We start from the raw sequence: 19,096 nt of genomic DNA on the forward strand, positions 1-19,096 counted from the left end.
TATGATTAGACATAAAATCTTATGTGATGCACAATGTACATGTACTGTATATTATGATCTATAATTTACAGCAGTATTTACAGCTGTAGTATTTTATAACATCTCTTTTAAGTGCAGCACAGTTTCTGTGCATTAAGTAGAGCTCCTTTGAAGAATGATGGCAGTCAGTTTTAGATATGCAAACCATTAAGTTGGAAGGTTCACTGTTCCTACTCCAAAAAAGTCCCTCAGCAATAACTCCAAGAATCAACACTTGATTCTACATTTGGGTTTTCAGGGAAAAACCTGCTTGGCCACTTCTGCCTTGTGTTAGAGGGCTCAGTATAGACCTTCCTTACCTGGGGAACTGCCTCCTTCTTTTTAGAGCATAAAACTGACTGAGAAAAGCATGGCTGAAGTGAGGGGAGGGACCCTGGGTCCCCTGTGGGCAGCCCTGGAGGCAGCTCTGGAGTGCTGTGTCCAGCTCTGGCTCCTCAGCACAGCAGGGCCAGGGAGCTCCTGGAGCGGGGCCAGCGGAGGCTGCGCAGCTGAGGAAGGGCCTGGAGCATCTCGGTGCCCAGGAAAGGCTGAGGGAGCTGGGGCTGCTCAGCCTGGAGAGGAGCCCCAGCTGAGAGGGGCCCTCAGGCCTGGCTGGCCCTGGCTGCAGGGAGGGCTCCCAGCAGGGCCCAGCCTCTGCTCCGGGGGCCCAGCAATGGCACCAGAGGCATGGGCAGGGCCTGATGGCAGCAATTCCCCCTGGCCAGGAGGCAGAACTTCTTCCCTGGGCAGTGCCCAGCCCTGAACAGATTGGCCAGAGAGGCTGTGGGCTCTCCTGCCTGGGGCTGTGGCAGAGCTGTGTGCACACAATGCTGTGCCCTGTGCTCTGGGATGGCCCTGCTGGAGCAGGGAGGTGGCACCAGCTGCCCACTGAGCTCCCTTCAGCCTCAGCCATCCTGGGATTCTCTATATTTGATTCAAACTCTCATTTTAAGCCACTCCACTATTCCAGTTCAGAGGAACTGATGTGATATCTCACTTATACAGGAGGGTACAGAGGAATTTACTTCCCAAGACAGTTCTCTTCCCTGCAGGATGGGAGAAGCTCAGGTCTCTCATGGCAGTGGAACTTATCTGACTTTAGGCAGAGCTTTAACTGGCCGTCACGTGAAAACCAAAGAATTAAGTGCTCTGAGAACCACTTTGGCTGTTTTATTCCACTTGAATTTCAGGAGTGGGATTTGATGATGCCTCAGGGTTGCTCCCAATGGAGGATATGCTATGATTTCATTGAATGCTGTTCCTTGCCCAGCAAACAAGAACTCCCTGAAACTTCCATATTTAAAGAACACTCTGGTGTCTTTCTCCACCAAGTCTTCTGAATGAGAGGAGCATACACTGAATTTTCCATGAAGCCTCAGCCTATTTTCTCTACTCCTCCTGCAGCAGACAGAAAGGGGTCTCTCTGTACAGCCATAAATTAAGTGAGCAAGAGATATGGCAAATGGGATATTGATGTGCAGCCCAGAGAATATGAAAAGCTTGATTAAATTAAAGCAGTTGGAGGAAAACATTGAATGACTGCAAAAGATCCTATTGGAAGTGTCAGGGAAGACAAGTCCAATGTATCCCTCAAAAAACGCCCAAGCCAAATAGTGACTCTTTCAATCTTTTCTTCCCTGCTTTGCTCCTGTTATGTGGACCATTAACTCCCACCCATCTCTGGCTGTGCTGAGTGTGGAAAAACTGAACTATATAATCCTTAATATCTCATAACTCCTCATGGAAATGACAGAACCTGGTATAACTTTTCCTCCAAAGTTGTTTAAACCACTATTTATTTTATTGTGAAAAATCACTGTAATTCCACAAATGACCCATGTACCCCTTTCCTTAACATGCCCCATCGCCAACCATTGGTTAAATGTTCTATTTTCAGGGATTAATATTTGCCAGAATGAAAGGAGAAAGAGCTGAGTAGCCTGTGTAGTGACTAATTTAATTCACAGAACACAGAATGGTTGGTATTGGGATGGGATCTTAAGGATCATCTTGTTTCAGCTCCCCTGCCACTGACAGGGATACCTCTCACAAGACTGGGTTGATGATAGCCTTTTTATCTGTAAATTAATTATACATTAAATTATTATAAATTACTGCATTATTTGAAGTGGCAAAATGACTTCGGTTTGAGATTCCAAATAATTTGGTTTCCATTTGCCTGTGGTTGCACACAAAAAATTTGCAAATTCTTATTTTGTTTTTGTGGGCTGCCCGAATTATTGAACCTGTATAAAACAGGGAGAGGATAATCTTTTAAATTGAGGAGGAAAACATGAGAAATTTGAAGACAGCAGTGAAATAAACAGATTTCTCTGTGAAACAGACCTTTGTACACTGCTATAAAATTATTTTTTGAGATATTTGTTCTCTGCAAATATTTTGAGGAATGAATGGGCCAATTTGAAAATAAGTTGATGTAATTCTGGCGAAGGCTGTCCTTAAAAACGTATTCTTAGAAGAGAAATTCTCCAGCTACACTGATCTGCCCAAGGTGTTTGCAAAGGTAAAGACTTGCCAAACTGATTTGGAGAACTCAAAACCTGATAGTATCGTGGGTTTTTTTTAAACTTTGTACTCATTCCAAAGCTTTGTTCACTGTGAAATACAGAACTGCAGAATGGTTTTGCTTAGAAGTTACCTCCAAGGTCACCAAGTCCAACCATCAACCCTGTTCACCCCTAAACCAATATCCTCATGTGCCAATTCCGTGTGGTTTTGAAAACTTCCAGACATGGGGACCCAACACTTGCCTGGACAGTCCCTTCCAATGCTGAAACCACCCTTTCCATGAAGTTCTCCCTAAAATCCAATCTAAACCTCCCCTGCTGCAGCCTGAGGCTGTTTCCTCTCCTTCTGCTACTTGTTACCTGAGAAAAGAGCTTGACTCCACCTCAGAAAAGCCTCCTTTTAGGAAGTTAGTTATACTTCTAGGCAATTTCTTCTTTCAGACAGTTAGTTATATTTCTAGACAATCCTTCCTTTCAGGAAGTTATTCCTGGTTCCAGGAAGTGCAGTCCCTGTGAGTTCAGCCCATTGCCTGAACTATTGGCGGTTCTGACGTTTGAATCTCTCAGAGCCAACATACACCTGGCTCAAAACAGAAGGAGAAAAGAGGAATATGTCCCAAATCTCTGGAAGCAAACCCATCAGGAATTTTTCCTAGCCCAGTGAAGACGTGAGGGACTCAGAAACTTTTCCAATGACTGGTTGGACCATCAGCCACAAGGTATTTCAAATTCCATGGACAATAGCAAGCAGGATGGACCACACCTGTGGGAATCTGAGACATTCCACTCATCACTGATTGAAGTGACAAAAAAAGAGGACAAAGATTGGTTATAAACTATTTCCTACAGCATTTTCTAGCCCATATTGGCTAACTGCATGACAGCAAGTAGAGGAAATTGTCAGTGGGTTACAAAAAGAAGCCAGAAGTGCAAACCTGACCCCTGGAAGCTGCTGCTGAGGTGATGTCTGGGGGCTCTTACTGACCAAATAAAAATCCTCCCTCACTCCCTGATCCATCCAATCCCAAAGCGAAGGAATTGTCTGATGTTTGGAGAGGAAATAAATTGATTACCCAATGAGCTGGTCTTTGTTTTGCTCCACGAGGGTGGGAGGGACATTGGAGACGATTACTTGCATGTCCAGCTGATTGACCACAGAGACCTGGGAAGAAAAGAGGGAAATTTGAAGGGCACTGCCAGACACAGCCCCCTCCCCATACAACAGCAGTAGAAAAATTCCTTTCCTGCCTCCATGCTATGACCAGATATCCAGATTTCTCCTTTTAATTCCAAATAGGAGAGCTGGGAAATCTTGCAGCCAAGCCCATAAACATCAAAGATTTAACTGGAATTGTAATTCCAGGTCTGCATCAGAATTATGGATTTTTAAGGTGAAGACAGTAAAAGCTGCTCTTAGTTTAGACTTGACTCAGAGAATCCCAGATCTCCCATGGGCTATATTCAAAATTACTTCTGAGAATCTGGGTGGTTTGGATGCCAGGAAAATCCTCCCTTGGAGCCATGCAATGTGCACCAAGGGAAATGGAATTTCAGGATTATCTCCACAAAATCAATGCTATGTTAGAAAATTAGGAAGGAAATTGTTCATTTACACTGAAGCTGTCAGTGAGAGGTTTTATTTTAATCTCCACTTGTTTTAGCTTCTCCCTCTATCATAAAACAGCACATTTTACAACTGAGCTTCTTTCTTAAAAAAAAAAAAAAAAAAAAGAAAAGAAAAACCAAGCAGGGAAAAAATGCTTCTAATCTACTCAATACTTGTGTGCTTCGTTGGAATAAAATTAAATTTCTATTTTCCACTGAGGTACGGAGTGACCTCAGAGCAAATATCTGGCAATTATTGATTTTACTATGAACCCAACATCACTCTAATCCTGTAGAGGATTCTGGAGGAAAATTTGGAAAACTAGGCCAATGTTAAAGCTGATAAATTTAAAAATCAAGGGTTAGTTGATTGTAAAAGAAATAAACAAGCCCTGATTTTCCAAAGAGGAGCCCTGGAAGCACAGCAGCAGAAAAGCCTGAATGTGCTTCCACATCAAACACTGATTCACCAGCTTTGAAGCTTAATTCAACTTTAAATATTTAAATGTTCTTGAAATGTCATCAGATGCCCTGATCAGCACGTACAGGCTTCTGTGTAAGAAACACAGAATTATAATGAGCTCCAAATAAATTTTAGACTAAAATCATGCAACGGAACTGGAAAGCAATGATTAATTTAATAGAATTAATTACATTAGCCAATTCAAGCAACCACAGTGCACCCAGGAACTGAAAACAGAGTAAAGGCAACACCAAAAACAAAGGCAGTAATTATTTTAAAATGGAAGAAATCACAATTATCATCACTTGTTCATGTACAAAACCAGGGATAAACACACATTCATGACAAGCTATAGGAAACCAAGGGTGTTGGACAAAAATCAAGCGACATTTGAGGTTTCCATGGTAACATTAACTTGCTTGTTATCCCCATTTGTAAAGGCAGGCAAAGCAGAAAATTGTTGGTAACCTCTAGCCCATGAATGATATCCCTTTGATCCTAAGCTTTGCTCATTAGGCACTTCCCAAGTTTTAAATCCAGCAAGGCAGAGCCTACAAAGAGTCTTGATTGTGATATGGCACCAATGGACTTCTGGGAATAGCTGGGACCTGAATGAGGAGGGACCTTAAAACCTCCTCAAACCCCAATAAACATCTGATTAAAGACGATATCCTTGATCTCAAATAGTGATAATGAATATCCACTACCTACACTTCCTCAGCACCTTTTGGTGCTTCCTTGCAGCAAACTCATTTTAAAATGTAATTCTTGTATCTCTTTCATCTCACAGATGCTGAGAAGGAAAACTCCATTACATGGAAGCAAACTGCCAACACGCAGGTGTCTGACTTGAGCCATCCTGGTGTCCTTCCCATGGATTGTCTCCACCAGCATGAAGACCTCTGGCTAGAGGATTTGGCAGGTCCTGCTGCTCCCAGAGCTGTGCCAGGCTCTGGAGAAGTATCCTGGTCCCAGTTCTAGAGGAGACCTTGCTCTGCTTAGCTTCTTCCCAGCACTGTCCCACTTGTGGTGACCTGCCTCTTCTCTCGAGGCCTTCTCCCAGTGCAGTCTTATCTTCTTCCCCCACATCTTGTTCTTTTGCATGGGAGTAACTGTTCTCTATACACTTTATGGTCTGATTTGGAAAGAAGTAACACCTGAGAACCTGAGCCCCTGACCCCACAGCAGGAAAATCCTGTTAAAATTATGGGAAAGGATATTAATGTATAGATCACACTTGGTGCATAAAATCAGAGAATCCCAGAATGTCCCTGAGGGAAGGAACCTTTAAGCCCATCCAGTGCGACCCCCTTCCACATACAGGGACACCTTCCACTATCCCAGGCTGCTCCAAGCCCTGCCCAGCCTGGCCTTGGACAATTCCAGGGATCCAGGGGCAACCACAGCTGCTCTGGGCACCCTGTGCCAGGGCCTGCCCACCCTCCCAGGGAACAATTCCTTCCCAATATCCCATCTATCCCTGCCCTCTGGCACTGGGAAGCCATCCCCCCTTGTCCTGGCACTCCATCCCTTGGAAATTGTCTCCCTCTATTTCTTGTCGACTCCTTCAGGCACTGCAGTGCCACAATGAGGACACCTCAAAGCTTTTTCTCTCCAGGCTGAACAATCCCAATTCTCCCAGCAGAGCTGCTTCATCCCTCTGATCATCCTGGTGCCTCCTCTGGACTCATTCCAACAGGTCCAAGTGCCAGTGTTCTAGGCAGGATGGGGTCGGTCTGGATTGTATCTCCAGCTCCTCCAAGCTTCCAGGCCTTGCTCAAAGCAACTGGGTGCTCATCTGCTCATCACTCAGCCAGACATAAAAAAACCTCTATAAATTAATGAGACATCCTTCACTATCTAATGTTAATGTCGATTCCTTCTGGCTATATTTTATTATCCCATTAGTGCCTAAATTACCTGAGAGTGCCCCATCATTTTCGGAGGTCAAGCTTGAGGGCACCATCGTTTATGTTTATTTGGTGAATTCCTGCAGAACTCACCACACATAGGATTCTGTCTCTCATCTGTATCCTTTGACAGTGTTCCCATGAAGTAGATAATGCACTCTATCCCTTTCACATTATGCTAATATTGAGCCAATCCATCAAGTTTATAGGCTTTAAGGAAATTTAGCTTGGATGGTTTCAGTGGCTGGACTAAGTCAATGTTCTTAGAATGGCACAAACCCATGAGCTTGAGGCCTAAAGATGGTGCCAGTTCTGAAATGCAGCTTTCTCAGGGACTGAAAACTTAATTCTCAGCCCAAAATTATTCCTTAACATAAGCAACTAAGACAACTTAAAGCTCATCCAGTGCCACCCCCTGCCATCGGCAGGGACACCTTCCAGCATCCCAGGCTGCTCCAAGCCCCAAAGTCCAACCTGGCCTTGGACACTTCCAGGGATCCAGGGGCAGCCACAGCTGCTCTGGGCACCCTGTGCCAGGGCCTCCCCACCCTCCCAGGGAACAATTCCTTCCCAATATCCCATCCATCCCTGCCCTCTGGCACTGGGAAGCCATTCCCCCTTGTACTGTCCCTCCATCCCTTGGAAATTGTCTCTGTATTTCTTGTCGACTCCTCCAGGCATTGCAAGGCCACAGTGAGGACACCTCAAAGCTTCTCCTCTCCAGGCTGAACAATGCCAGCTGTCCCAGCCTTTCCTCCCAGCAGAGCTGCTCCATCCCTCTGATCATCTTGGTGCCTCCTCTGGACTCTCTCCAGCAGGTCACAAAATCTTTTGGTTTAAAAAATGAAAAGCTTTCCTCTCGTGCCTTCAAAAAATTAAGGACACGCACTTTATGGCTTTTCTCTAGGTCTGCCTGGAATTAAACTTTCTGCCGTGTTTGAATTTCCTCAGGAATTATTCCATAACAATAAGCCCCGGCTGATACTTACGAGCACTTCTGCTTTGCTGCTCAGTCCTTTGCCGTAATCGTCAGTGGCAATGACCTGGAACTTGAAATAGGATCTCCTCATGTTTTTGAAGAGCATGGCAGTTTTGATCAGCCCCGTGTAAGCCTCGATCACAAAGCCTTCCTTGCCATCCTTGATGGGGGGAATGATGAGCCTGTATTGCATGGCACTGTAATTCCCAGTGTCCTTATCATCAGCCTAATGGGGAAAACCAAACAAGCAGAGGCAAACAAGGTAAATATGCATGGAAGGAGTCATTAACCTTGTCCTTTATTTAAAGTTACATCTTGGCCCAGAAAATTTCTGCCGCTCTGACATTTAAAACATTAGATCCCAGAGCACAGATACGGCTGCTACTTTAAATGCTTCATTTAACTTTGCTGCACTCAGTTTTGCTTTTCCAGCAATTTCTTCCTCCTCTGTTGGCATTAAACTACTCCAGAAGAAAGAAAAAAAAGAAATTAAAAAGTAGAAAAAATATAAGTTGACTTTCAAGTCTGCAACAATACCCAAGAACGGCTTAATTCTGAGAAACTTCTGCTGCCAAATTTTCATTGAAAAGGAAATATCAAAGAAAAAATGATCTCAGCAACTTGTGCACAGACATACACAAGAACGTCCTTCATCTTAGAAATATTCTGATGGAGCACAGGTATTTTTGGGGCAATCCAGTAACTTTTTATTAAAATAAGGAAGGGTTGAGTGGAGTTCTAGCAGTGGTGCACAGGGACCTTCTGGGCACCCCAGTTCAGGACACAGAGCTGCCCTGGCACCATTGCTGAATTGGATCAGGATGCAGAGGCATCAAACCAGGCAGCCCCAGGAATTGTTATTCCACCTTCCCTGCTCATGACAACCCTGTGTAGCCCCATCCTGACATCTCCAGCCCCACTCCTTATGCTCCTGTTCAACCTGTATCCACAGGGAAGTGTTTCCAAGGACCCAAACAAAGCTTTCCCATGCTCCTTGCAGGAATCAGTGAGGTGGGAGCTAATTAATGCCTGAGCACTCATTAGTCTTGGGCAAGGCCTCAGCACTTGGGACACTTCAGAATTTATCAGCAGGATTTTATGGAAATTAGTGGCACTGCTTCTGAGGCCTGGTGCTTAAGCTAATGCTGGAATAAAAACCAGCCTTAACTTTGAAAAGTGCATGTAAAATCCATGAAAAAGCCATACTGTGCCACAACTTAAGAATGAAAACCAATAAGGGTTTGTGTCAGCATGAAGAGTTCGTGGAAAATCATGGAATATCCTGAGCTTGAAGGGACTCACAGGGATCACTGATCCTGTTCCTGCACAGACATCCCAACAATCCCAGCCTGTGCATCCCTGGCAGCGCTGTCCAAACGCTCCTGGAGCTCTGGCAGCCTCAGGCCATGCCCATTCCCTGGGGAGCCTGGGCAGTGCCAGCACCTCTGGGGGAAGAGCCTTTCCCTGATCTCCAGACTGACCCAGCTCCAGCTGTTCCCTAGGGTCCTGTCCCTGGTCACAGAGAGCAGAGCACAGAGCTGTTTATGAGAAACCACAGCTGCTAAAAGAGAATTATCTGTGCAAGGTCATTAAGTCTTCAACAGGGGGCCATTAATCACCATTAATTGTTTCCTCACCAGCACTGAACAAGTTCTATATGGTAGAAATTGTCCCTTCGGGTTTTTTTTTCATTTTCAGATAATTTTTCAGGGAACACCAGTGCCAGATGAGAGATCTAGGTACTCAAAATTGTGTATGCTCCATGCTACTCTGACTCCTATCAGCCCAGGTTCCCAGACAGAACCATCCAGCACTTAAAAGATAATATCCAGGCTGGTTTAGCTGGAAAGAGCAAACAGGTTTCATTCAGAGCTGTACAAAAGATGAGATCCTGGAATGACTCTGGCTGTTACTTGTCATGGACACTGGCTAAATTCCCACTCTCAATATTTTGCTTTCTTCTAAATTCACAAGGCTTCATCTGGCTCGACTACCAAAAGCATAAATATCAAATGTGTGAAGTTGTTTTTGTTCTCCAGCTCCGTAGTTTTTTTTTTAAAGTCTTTTAAAACTGAGATTGCTGCCTGCTGGGTGAGCTCAAACCCCTTTATTATCTATTTTAGGAAAGATGGGAAGGTTAAAAAGCTTTCTGAAATTTACTCTGTTTTGTCAGAAAAAATAAAGATATCAGTGGGCTTTTCCAGAGCATTCCAGCTTTCCAGCTGCCTCAGGAAAATACAACCCCATGACATCCCAGAGCCAGCAGATGGGAGCTTGACAGGTGGAGAGTCAGCAAAGTTGTTGGCTTTCCACATAAATAAATTGCTGAAGGAAGAAATGGATGTGGAAACATGCTAAGTCATAGAATCATGGAATTTTTAAGGCTCGAAAATACCTCCAAGATCACCCAATCCAACCTCTGATCATCACCTTTCCCATTTAAATGACACTGTGCAGTGCCACATCCACTCATTCCTTGAGCCCTTCCAGGGCTGCTGGCTCCACCATTCCCTGGGCAGCCCCCTTTCCAATGCTCTGCCACTCTTTCATGAAGAAATGTTTTCTAATATCCAACCTGAACTCAAGGAAGTGGCTGCAGAGAAAGACAGGCTTGATGTTTGAATAGTGAGAAACAAAGGCAAAAATTAAAGCAGTGCCTTGGCTGTGCCTGGAGTGCCAGGACAAGGGGAATGACTTCCCAGTGCCAGAGGGCAGGGTTAGGTGGGATACTGGGAAGGAATTGTTCCCTGGGAGGGTGAAAAGGCCCTGGCACAGGGTGCCCAGAGAAGCTGTGGCTGTCCCTGGATCCCTGGAAGTGTCCAAGGCCAGGCTGGACAGGGCTTGGAGCAGCCTGGGATAGTGGAAGGTGCCCCTGCCCATGGCATGGAGTGGGAATGGATGGGATTTAAGTTTCCTTCCAACCCAAACCATCCTGGGATTCCAGGATAAATTCAGCTCATACAACACAGCTCAGGATAAAGCCATGACCAATCCAGAAAAGTCCTGCCTGGCCGAACCCTCTGGTTTATCCACACTCAGCTTTGCATGTTGATAATGGAGCTGGGGGGGAAAGAGAAACAAAATTCCTGTAACCCCACATGGCACTTGAGGGACCCAGCAGCAGCCACAGGAGCAGTGTCTGATCCAGCTCCTTTGGCGTCATCCGTGAGTGAGCCAAGTTTTCCACTGAGTGCCCAGTGAAGTCCAAAGGCTCCCTAGAGGTGCCCTGGAGAGGAGCATGACGCCCTTCCAATAAAAAGCCAATTTCTTTGTTAAAATGGATTTATGAGGTTGGTTCAGCTGGGTCACAAGCCCATCATATTTTTAATATTGGCAAATTCTCTCTCAATAAAAGCTACGGCTTTTAATAGTCTGCTTTCAATGACACCAGAAATCAATTTCACCTTCAGCATTTCACGCCTGGAGACGTGTGTGACTAAAAACAAACAAAATTTGGATCCAAATTAAGGTATTGATGCTGCAGGCACAGGCATTAAATGAAGTCAGGCCTTCTGCACAAAGCCCAGGGCACTGGAGCTCAGCACTAATGAGATGTTTAAGTCTTGCAGCTGAGTTTAAGGCATTAAACTCCAGTGAAAGAGGCCTTTTGACATTTGAAGCTCACAGCTTGTAAAATCCTGCAGAGTTCAGGTGCCTCGAGCTGGTGGACAGGCTCTGAGTTAATTGTCACCATTTCTGAGAGCTCAGTGCCACCTCAGAGCCATCAGCAGCCTCGGCATCATCACAGTTCAGGCTCTTTCCACATGCATCCAGAGATGAGCAAACAGGTGTCAAACATCCTGGAAAAATGATCAGATTCCAGCTTCAAGTATTTGAACTTGTTTGCATTGCCCCCTTTCTCTGCTCATTGGATCAAACCTAAGGACACTCGGCTTGGCAGGACCAGCAGAGAGAGCTTGTGAGCTGCTCCCAGGAACATCCCAAACTTCTCTAATACAGAAGGAAGGATGTTTGCTACTCCTGTAATTTTTCCTGAAGGTAAATATTTTTGACACTTCATTAGGAAGAGATCTATGACATCTCAAGAGTTGCATTATGACTGTCAAAGAAGAGAAAGAACTGCACTTAATCTTAATATTCCAGCAGCATATCTGCTTTTTGTTCTGTGCAAGAAATACAGATGTCTCCTAAATCCTGCTGTGATTGAGGGCTGATAAATATGGATGATCTCAGGAATTACCAGGCCAAATTCCAGCCTCCTGTGATTGAGTGTAGGTGTGCCCACACAAAGGGATTTGGGTCACCGCTGCCTCCAGCCCTTTCCCAGCCCCTCCCATGGAGGAGGATGAGGCAGAAATCCTGGCGTGCTCCCTAATCCCAGCACAAAAGCACTGAGGATATTTTTACTCAGAGGGAGGTGAGGCCCTGGCACAGATTTCCCAGAGAAGCTGTGGCTGCCCCTGGATCCCTGGAAATGTCCAAGGCCAGGCTGGACTTTGGGGCTTGGAGCAGCCTGGGATAGTGGAAGGTGTCCCTGCCCACCTGGCACTGGGTGGGCTTTAAGGTCCCTTCCAACCCAAACCATTCCTTTCTCTCTGTGATCTACCATTTCTTTTTCTCTCCTTTGTAAGAAGGTCCAACAAATGATACTTTAAAGCATAAATTAATTTACCTCTGGCTCCATGTGACTGCACAAGCACAGCTTGATGGCAGGACACCCAGGGAGGCTGGTAAACCCCACTCGGTGTGACAGCAGCACTCTGACCCCGTCACCAAAAATCACCAGTGGCATGTTTGGGATGAGCACAAAAATCATCAGTGACTGTAACTCCTGAAGCTGCTGCATAATCATTGATGATCCCAGTTTTTAGCATCATTAGCCTGAGCTAAATCCAGATGTGCTGCTCAGAGTGAAATGCAATTGTTAATTTGAAATATTTTCCACCTCCCTCACAGGGTCACCCTTAACCACAAGCCCGAGGCTGTTAACAGGGCATGGAAAATGGCAGGATTGGGATTGAGCTGCTGAGGGGTTTTTTCCCTCTTCCTAGCAGATGGCAGCTTCAGTGTTCCCAATTAGTGGCTGGCATATAAAGCAGCTTTTAGAACTAGACCATTTTTGCCGATAGGAATTTCCAGATTGTTGCAGATTTTCAGTTCTGATGGCACAGCTGCCACTGGCCTGTTTTAGGGAGGTTTCACTGGATGTTCTACAGACATACAGGCCTGGAAATCTGGGGTAGTTGTTGCAATTTTCCTTTATTTCCTGTATTTCTTCACTTGCATTCTCTTTTACACCCTCATCTGGCTCAAGCCCTTTGGAACTCCTTCTCCTCACCTTGGTTTGACACTGGCTGCCTCAGGAATTTGTAGCCTTGATTTTTTTAAAAATTATATTCATATTATATTTATATTTAACATAAAATATACAATAAATAACATATCAATATATACTATATTGATATATTTATGTTATATTAATAGTTATTTCAATATATTCATTAATTTTCATATTCATATTGCCTTAAATTAATATATCACTACATCACTGGTATTGATCACTGCCCAGCCCACTCCCAGTATCCCCAGTGCCAGGAATTTTCTGAGAAACACAGGTAGGAAGAAATAAGGTGAGTGGGAATTGCTCACTTTGTCCTCCAATGGTGGCCAAAACCTCCCAGGTGCTGAAGGAAAATGGGATTTCTTTTGACAGGCTGTCTCTTGGGAAAAGGTGTTGAATAAGAGGCATTCCCAAAGCCAGGTTTTGAAACAAATAATTGGAAAAATGGATTTTATTGTCATTTTTCTTTGGCTGTTATCAGTTAGTACTTGATAGAACAACTTTGTGTGTGTGTGAGATGAAGTAAGGGCATATACATGGATTTCCTCCATGGGATGGGAATGATCCAGGCACACTCCCCCCTCCCAGCCCCTGTAGGAGCCTTCACTCAGGAAGGCACATGCAGGACCAACAGTCTTCAAAATGCCCCCAAACAACAAAGTAATCAAAATAATCTTCAATTACATGGGAAAAAAATCCCAAAGGGTAAGGAATTTTCTGATTGCTGCCAGAGGAAAATAATAGGAAAGTAAGAGATCTTAGAGTAAAAAGTTCAAGAAGCCTACATAAAAAGCAGGAATGTGATTTTTGAAGGAAAAATTCTTGGCATACCTGTAATATTTGTCTTAGCAGGACACACAGCTTTTTTGGGGGCCAGATGTTCCAGCAGCTGGAGGCTTTGCTGTTGTCACTGCAATGAGCTTTCAGAGGAGATTTTTACTCCTACCAAGCATCTTTTCTCCCCACGCTGGGATCCATAAATCACATTTTTACGGAAGAAAAGGACTGGCAAAGCAGTTCAGTTTTGCGCATGAGTCGTGCAACAGTCAAAAGAGGGATGAGCCAAATGTTGCCCTGAAAGCTGTCCTGGGTGCCCAAGGTGGAATTTCTGGAATTCCAGAACTTGCCACTCTAAGGATTCCCTTGTCATCCCAAGGAAAAGGAAATAGCAAAAGAAATCTACAGCTTATAGGCATAGATAGAAAAAAAAAGGTTATTTAACATGGATAACAGATCTGGGGAAAAACCAATTCTGATATTCTCTCCCTATCTATAGCCAGAAGTTGTAACTCTTCCTTTTCTCCATTGTTTTACTTCATTATGGGATCTCTAAGATGCTTTTGAGTTGAAGAAAAGAGCAATTCCTGCTGCCCTCTGTGTCCTCAGCGTTGGGACCTGTAGCCTAAAATGGCTTTGGTTTATTTTACTCTCTTTTGTTGAGATATTCAGTGTTCAATAAAAGATATTCAAAGGGAATAAAGGATTAAGTTCCATTAAAAATCTGATTGGAAATGGGCAAAGGGCTGGAATGAAAAAATTTGTAAGAATCAAAGCATTTCCATCAAATACAGCCGATTCCAGAGCCTTGGATTCACTGGTGTTATTTAGGAAAGATTCCTTTCCTGCAAACATTTTCAGGACACAAACACCTTTATAAACTGAGCAGGAATTCAGACAATTCTCTTTCTTCACTAAAATTATGACCTCTGATATTTCCTCATTTAAATCTGTAATAATTCAATAATTTAATAAATAAAGGAAGAAAAACAGAGGTTACTACTGTTAATATTTAAAAGCAAGAGCTTTTAACATCCCATTATAGGGAAAAGCCAATTCCTCCTGGTAATTTCCCTAAAGATTCTGTGTTTGTGGGTTTGTTTCCCAGAGCAGATTGAAAATATTGTGTCTGGGGCTAAAGGAAGCCTGGTTGGAATTCTGAGAGGGAACAACAGCAGTTCCATGAAAACACCAGTGAAAAGCAAAATAATTCTAACACAAGGAAACACAAAGCAAACCTCAAGGCACAGAATTCATAAATTAGAGGCTATGCATGTTACATCTAGTTTTAATTAGTATATTCCTAATGAGAAGCACAAAAAGGTCTTTAATTAAGGAAATGGGCTCTCAAATACATTGGAAATTCTGGGGAAAAAAGGGAATTGCAGAGAAGGGGACTTCAAGCAAGCAAGCAAGCAAGGAGCAAATCATTGGCTAAAAATTGGCATTTTATTCATATATATCTCTTTTATTTTTTTCTTGGAGCATCAGTACCTCCCAGCTTTCAGAGGCCACTGCTCTTAATCCAATCAGATTCATAGAGAATAATTAATGTAGTTTATCACTTCCCAAATTAATTCTGATTAAAAATTACTTTTAGAGAATGATTTGGGGCATTCTGCTGAGCATAAGGTTGCTATATATCTAGTTAGAGGAATCTTACTATGAATCTAGAGCAAGGCAGTTCATTATTCTCCTCTAAAAGGCTTTTATACTCAAATTAATGTATTTAAGAGGATGATGCTGGCAGCAAACCTAATGACCTTAAAGAGTTGGGAGAAACTCCATGGGATTGGTCTTGGTACATATCAACTCTTTGGATGATGAGAGAAATTTTTATCCAACATTTTATTGGTCTATTTGTTTCTAAATTCAATTTGTGTGGAAGGATATGGACTTGGGATTAGTTTTCTTCTCTCCCTATTTTTTATTTTAATTTATTTTTTGAGTTTGATTATTTTTATTATTTGTAAAATTGTAAATTTTAAATTAGTAAAATTTTGTTCAAGGCATGATGGAAGCAACTGAAGGCAAGCATCTGAATGTTCAGTGGTACATTTGTGATCAATTGATCCAAAAATGGATTTATATCAACTATTATAATTAAAGACTACAGTCCTTAATTATCCCATAAGTTATTATGTCCTGTTAAAGAAGAACTAATTGTGAGATTTTTGGGTTGCTTTTGAAAGTTCTAGTTTTGCATTGCGTCATTCGATTTGCAGGGAGAGTTGGGATTGCCTGGACAAGAGAAGCCCTGGGAAGACTTTGGAGCATCTTCCAGTGCCTAAAGGGGCTCCAGGAGAGCTGGAGAGAGACTCTGGGAAAGAGATGGAGTGCCAGGACACAGGGAATGGCTTCCCACTGCCAGAGGGCAGGGATAGATGGGATATTGGGAGGGAATTGTTCCCTGGGAGGGTGGGCAGGCCCTGGCACAGGGTGCCCAGAGCAGCTGTGGCTGCCCCTGGATCCCTGGAAGTGCCCAAGGCCAGGCTGGAGAGGCTTGGAGCAGCCTGGGATAGCGGACATGGTGGACATAGGTGTCCCTGTCCATGGCAGGGGTGGCACTGGGTGAATTCTAATGTCCCCTCCCAAATCCCAAATCATGCTGGGATTCTCTGATTCCAATATCCAATGTTTGAGGCTCATCAAAGCTGTTGTCCGTGCCAACAATAATGAGAAGATACTGAGAAAATCACTTCTCAAAATCACTCAGATGATGTGAAAGAAAGTGAGCAACTGTTAATGAATGCAGAAGATGAAAGCATACACATTAAAAACTGCTCCTAAGAATTTCCCCCTGGAATCCAAACCTGAATAATTTCTACAGTGCAAGTTCTGAGTGTACTTTATTAATGTTCTCCTAAGTTTCAACTTGGAAAGCTGCTCATTTCATTCTACTCCTCAAGAACAGACATTCACTCGATTAATTATTCTTAAACCAGGCTGGAATGGGGATTGTGTTTAACTAACAGAGCAATTACTTTTGCTTTCTAAAGGCCAGTAAAAAAGGTAATGAGCACCGACTGCTGTAAATGCTCAGTGCTACAACAATAAATTCCAGCCTGATCCTCTGCAACAAGAACACTTCTTAATTATTTTTAATTTTGCTTTCACTAAACACACAATTATGTTTAATGCCATCCAGTAATACCAACTCCTGGCTTAGACCTCGTTACGTTTTGTGCCAGCAAAACCAGGGAGGATTGGAACAAAAAATCTGAAAGACATAAAATTGACATTTCTTTGGTACTCCTTCATGGACTGATCATCTGTTTTGGTCAAATGTTTTTAAAGGGCAAAAGCAGATTTCCCTCATCACCCCCAAATTTCCCTGTTTTTCTCCACCCATTTCTTATCCCCCTGACAGACACACAAATACCTGTGCCTAAGAAATCCTCTTGGAAAACCAGGAAGGATTTCACAGCCTGTTCATATTTCATGGGATGACTCCAAACGTTATTTGACATTTGTGCCTCATGTTTCAATTGCTTTCAACAAGTTGCTCCTTTCCCTAAATTGCCTTCCAGAATTCTTTATCTACTCCAGTGTCTTTGTCCTGTTATCTGCTCTCTACAATTCCCTGGAAGGAGGATGGAGGCAGGTGGGGATCAGGCAAGGGACAGGAGAAGAGGAAACGGTGTTGAGTTGTTCCAGAGGAGGTTTGGATTGAATAATCAAAAGAATTTCTTCACAGAAAGGGTGGTTAAGCATGGACCAGGTCAGTGGTGGAGTCATCATCTCTAGGAGTGTCCCAAAATGTGTGGCAGTGGTGGTGACCATGGTGATGGTGACCGTGGTGGTGCTGGTGGATGGTTGGACTTGATGGTCTTAAAAGTCTTTTTCAAAACTTCTGTGGTTCTTCAGTAGTTCTAAAGTTCATAGAATTGACACAATTCTTGGATTCACCACCATTTTTGGATTCCTAATTTTGATGAAGTAGAAGCTTCCCAATTCCCCACTTCTCTGCCATTTCTGGGCTTATTTTGGGAAGGACTCTCATGAAACCAACAAAAAAAACCCCCAAAAAACAGGTAGGGACAACTTTATTAAGCTCTGATTGTTTTATCATTCCTGGTGCTCTAAATATACCATTTATTTGTTTTATTGAAAACAAAGAGCTTTTACTCTTGCTATTAATATCTGATGCTAATTGTAGTCTGTATATTATATTTCCATTAATTTCCTCTCTTTAAAAAAAACCCAACAAAACCCTACGGTCAATTTTACACCCACTTTCCTCCCAGTGCAGACCTGAAATTGCTGGATTTCCCCTTTAAAACTTAAACAAGGTGCCGCCAAAATAGGTAAAACTTCAAGTGAAAACTGGCATTTAACATAAATCAGATGTTTAAATATGAACAGATCTTAAATGAGAGCTACAAACTAGCATGAGACACAAGCACCTAAAATTGAGTACAAACAAAACCTGGGTTTTAACTCAAAATCATCCTTGTGTCAACATCAAGCAGCTTTAGAAGATGCAAATTTCAAAATTTCTTGTAAAAATCAAACCAGTGAGTACAGATTTTCCTTCTGTAAGTGAAAGCTATTACAAAATTTTCAGCCTTACCTTCACTTTAAGCACAGAAGAAAACATTCTGGCATCTTCAGACACCCCTCCAATGTACATTTTTTTGGTAAAAACAGGTGCATGGTCATTTTCATCCTTCACCTCAATAAAGACCTTGGCAGTATTACCTAAAAGAGGGAAGGAAAAGGGAAGAGAATATTTTGTAACATCTCCTCGTATTCACGCATTTACAGCTCAGAGAGATCATGTAAAAAGAGTGTCGGGATAATAAACTAAAAATAAATCCCTTAGACATCATAGAATACTAAAATTGGATAATCCCAGGATCACTGGGGTTGGAAAATCCCTCCCAGCCCATGGAGCCCAAGCTGTGCCTGATCCCCACCTTGTCCCCAGCCCAGAGCACTGAGTGCCACGTCCAGCCCTTCCCTGGACACCTCCAGGCATGGGGACTCCAAACCTCCCTGGGCAGCCCCTGCCAAGGCCTGAGCTCCCTTGCCATGGAGAAATTCCTCCTGGTGTCCAACCTGAGCCTCCCCTGGCACAGCTTGAGGCCGTTTCCCCTTGTCCTGTCCCTGTTCCCTGGCAGCAGAGCCCGACCCCCCCTGGCTGTCCCCTCCTGTCAGGGAGTTGTGCAGAGCCAGAAGGTTCCCCTGAGCCTCCTTTGCTCCAGGCTGAGCCCCTTTCCCAGCTCCCTCAGCTCCTCCTGGGGCTCCAGCCCCTTCCCCAGACAAGTAATAAAGATCCATATCATACCTTCCTTCTGCAGCTTTTGGTCCCATTAAATACCCACAGGTGTGACAAAGAGGTAATGAAGAGGTCACAAAGAGCTCATTAACAGCAGCTCTGCACCTTGCTTTATCTATTTTAATTATTCCTACTGCCATGCAAATACTTAACAGCTGATTCAGTCCTGGTGTCTCTAAACTCATAAATGGTCACACAGAGTCCCGGCTCAGCAGCCTCAACACTTAATTAAT

General features: G+C 43.5%; 1 protein-coding gene across 2 annotated transcripts in view; it reads right to left on the bottom strand.

The window, feature by feature from the left end:
* PCDH15 (protocadherin related 15) overlaps positions 1-19,096 on the bottom strand; it is a 324,226-nt gene that overhangs the window by 33,655 nt on the left and 271,475 nt on the right. For both annotated transcript variants that reach the window (XM_058841858.1, XM_058841859.1), the window contains exons 26-28: positions 18,156-18,283; positions 7,514-7,729; positions 3,620-3,708 (exon numbers count right to left, since the gene is read on the bottom strand). In XM_058841858.1, the coding sequence (XP_058697841.1) occupies positions 3,620-3,708; positions 7,514-7,729; positions 18,156-18,283 (433 nt within the window). The remainder of the gene's footprint in view (positions 1-3,619; positions 3,709-7,513; positions 7,730-18,155; positions 18,284-19,096) is intronic.

Source organism: Poecile atricapillus, chromosome 6 (assembly GCF_030490865.1).
Source record: "Poecile atricapillus isolate bPoeAtr1 chromosome 6, bPoeAtr1.hap1, whole genome shotgun sequence".
Classification (NCBI taxonomy): domain Eukaryota; kingdom Metazoa; phylum Chordata; class Aves; order Passeriformes; family Paridae; genus Poecile; species Poecile atricapillus.